This window comes from Otolemur garnettii, unplaced genomic scaffold (assembly GCF_000181295.1).
Source record: "Otolemur garnettii isolate 467f Iridium unplaced genomic scaffold, OtoGar3 scaffold00008, whole genome shotgun sequence".
NCBI lineage: Eukaryota > Metazoa > Chordata > Mammalia > Primates > Galagidae > Otolemur > Otolemur garnettii.
This window is the reverse complement of record NW_003852403.1, coordinates 10,863,016-10,866,373: the sequence shown is the minus strand read 5'-3', so window position 1 is coordinate 10,866,373 and position 3,358 is coordinate 10,863,016. Positions and strand designations below refer to the sequence as shown.

At 38.7% G+C, this 3,358-nt stretch overlaps 1 protein-coding gene across 2 annotated transcripts in view; it reads left to right on the top strand.

Annotated features, from left to right (window-relative positions):
- ADK (adenosine kinase) overlaps positions 1 to 3,010 on the top strand; it is a 553,222-nt gene extending 550,212 nt beyond the window's left edge. For both annotated transcript variants that reach the window (XM_003783535.3, XM_023509646.1), the window contains exon 11: positions 2,194 to 3,010. In XM_003783535.3, the coding sequence (XP_003783583.1) occupies positions 2,194 to 2,318 (125 nt within the window). In that variant the 3' untranslated portion in view covers positions 2,319 to 3,010. The remainder of the gene's footprint in view (positions 1 to 2,193) is intronic.
- Positions 3,011 to 3,358: the final 348 nt, after the last annotated feature.

The window sequence follows — 3,358 nt, the reverse complement described above, 5'->3', positions numbered from 1 at the left end:
ACTCAAGGAATTTGTCATGTTCATCTAACTTGCCAAATCTATTGGCCCAGGTTATTGATAACGTTTCCTAAATACTCTTTTTTGAATATGTGTAGATTCTATAGTGATACTACCCCTGTAATTCCTAATATCAATAAATTTGTATCTTTTCTAACTGTTTTTTTTTTTTAGTTCCCATTTTTGGCCAGGGCTGGGTTTGAACCCTCCACCTCCGGCATATGGGGCCAGCGCCCTACCCTTTTGAGCCACAGGCACCGCCCTCATTGTTTTGTTTTGTTTTGTTTTATCAGTATGACTAGAGATTTGTTGATTTTAGCCTGTTTCTACTCCCAACCCCATCTTCTCAACTCAGTGATACCGTTAAGGATCTGCCTCAGTTGATCTTCCATATGTTATGGCCTGGTAACCCTCTCTACACAGTAAGCTAGAGTCATGTTAAGTTTTACCTCATTTGTTTCCCCTCTTTCATTGATCCTTTATGGCTAAGGTGCAATATTTGAAAACCGTTGTTTCACTTCTCTTGTCTTTGGTGTTTCTTGAGAAAAAGGTAGTCTGGTTCCTTTTATTTCATCTTGGTCAGAAGCAGAAGTCCTCAACACTGTGTTTTTACCTTCTCATAATTTACTTTAATGTCAGCCTGGTCCATTGTGCTTGACTCAGAAATTATTTCACTGTTACTTCTGGTAATGAAAGAGAGATGTAAAGCCCTTCATAACGTTTTATCTCTCAAAGTTGTGTTTGGAGAGACATCTAGATAATAGAATTTTGTCCAAATAGCAATAATAACGTGGAAGGACCTAGAGGGAAGAGGGACAACTAATGAATTCTTAGCTGCAGAGACCCAGAGGAATGCAGGGTGCTGTAAACGTCACCCCTCAAGTCACCACGCGTAGGGAAAATGGGAAAGTGCAGCCAAATGTACCTTTATTTACAAAATATTTCATTGCAAAATTTTACAGATTTTGTCATATATGAATGTTGTGACCAGCACAGAGGCTATTTTGCAAATATTCTGTAAATTTTTATAATGAATATTTTGTAAATAAAGGTACATTTAGTCACAATTTCACATTTTCCCTGTGGCAACTTGAGGGATGACTTTTGGGGCACCCTGTATTATTTGGCCAGTATTTCTTTCTCAGAGTGAAAGGAAAGTATGATAGGTTAGGCTTAGAAAGACTAGACTGACTTGATGGTAAGGTGTCATGTCCGAAATTGAGCTAGTTAGAAAAATATCAGGGGAAGTTCATGAAGTTTTGGAAAGACCTCATGCCTGAGCTGAGACCACTTTCTATCAAGACAAAAGAAAGGACCCAGCAGTGACTCATGCCTGTAATCCTAGCACCCTGGGAGGCCAAGGCAGGTGGATAACTTAAGTTTAGGAATTCAAGACCAGCCTGAGCAAGAGTTTCTACTAAAAATAGAAAAACTAGGCCAGGGGCAGTGCCTCACGCCTCTAATCCTAGCGCTCTAGGGGGCCAAGGTGAGTGGATCACTTGAGCTCCAGAGTTCGAGGCCAGCCTAAGCAAAAATGATATCCTGAGCAAAAATGATATTCTACTAAAAATAGAAGAACCAAGGCAAGAAGATCACTTGAGCCAAGAATTGGAGATTGCTGTGAGCTATGACGTCACAGCACCCTACCCAGGGTGACAGCTTGAGACTCTGTCTCAAAAAATAAAAATAAAAAATAGAAAAACTAACCGGGCATTGTGGCGGTCACCTGTAGTCCCAACTACTCAGGAGGCTGAAGCTGGACAGTTGCTCAAGCCCAAGAGTTTAAGGTTGAAAGCTGAGTGCAGTGGCTCACACCTATAATCCCAGCACTCTGGGAGGCCGAGGTAGGTGGAGAACTTGAGCTCATAGGTTCTAGACCAGCCTGATCAAGAACAAGACCTTATCTCTAAAAATAGCCAAATGTTGTAGTGGGCACTTGTAGTCCCAGTTACTTAAAAGGCTGAGGCAAGAGAATCACTTGAGCCCAAGAGTTTGAGGTTGCTGAGAGCTATGACACCAGGGTACTCTACCAAGGGCAACAAAGTGAGACATTGTCTCAAAAAAAAAAAAAAAAGAAGAAAAACAAAGAAGACTATTAGAAAGAGGTAGGTGCTTAGACCGCATTTTGGTCTGATCAAATATGGCATTCTGATGCCATGACACAATGCTCATATGCTTCTTTTTTGCATGTTCTAGGTTTTCTGTCTCAACTGGTCTCTGACAAGCCTCTGCCTGAATGCATTCGTGCTGGCCACTATGCAGCAAGTATCATAATTAGACGGACTGGCTGCACCTTTCCTGAGAAACCGGATTTCCACTGATGGAAGAGCTGAGAACCCAAGCCCAGGAGTACAGACACTGCCCACTGATTGCTTCCGGAGAATTCCCATATTAAAAAAGAAGAAAACTATCTATCATCTTTTCCTACTATAATAACATTCAGTCTTAATACAGAGGGTTTGGTAATGTTCACAGAATCTTTATTATCTCAAGAAACCTAAAAATGACATTTATTTCCATAGTTTGATAGTGCCACTTAAATGTTGATTAAGAATATAACATTTCAATAGAAATTTTTATTTCATTTTCAATTACTTTGTAAATTCGGGTGTATTTAGTAAATTGATTAGTTTTTTTTACATTTCTGCTTTGAATGCAGATGTAATTTAATATGATAGATTTTTTAAATGAATTAATCTAAATACATTAATCTTGAGCTTTTTATACAAACATAACTATTTAATTGAGGAGTGTGTGTGTACATAAGATACATACATACATACATAAATATACAACATAGATACATTATATAAATAGTCGAATAGGGTACAGAAATATTTATCTTGCCAAATTAAGCCAAATAATCTCTTCAATGTGCACTCAAACATGTAATGAACTTTGAATAATTTAAATAATGTGCCAAATTTTAAGTTACATTTCAATATCTAAATCATAATCTTATACTTACTTATGGAACTCTATAATTTGATATAAATAAAAACTTGTCATATAGGAATTTTTTCTGTTTTTTCTCTGTAATCAACAAACTTAAGGCAGAAACATCATCATTTAGTAGTGGGCCCTAAAATGATACCTGATTTTTGGTGGAATTAGGAAGAACAACAGCATAATATATTGAGAAATAAAGGCCAGGTGCAGTGGCTCACGCCTGTAATCCAGCACTCTGGGAGGCCAAGGTGGGTAGGTTGCCTGAGCTTGCTGGTTTGAGACCAGCCTGAGCAAGAGCATGACCCCATCTCTAAAAAATAGCTGGGGATAGTTGCAGGCATCTGTAGTCCCAGCTACTTGGGATGCTGAGGCAAGAGAATCACTTGAACCCAGGAGTTTGAGATCACTGTGA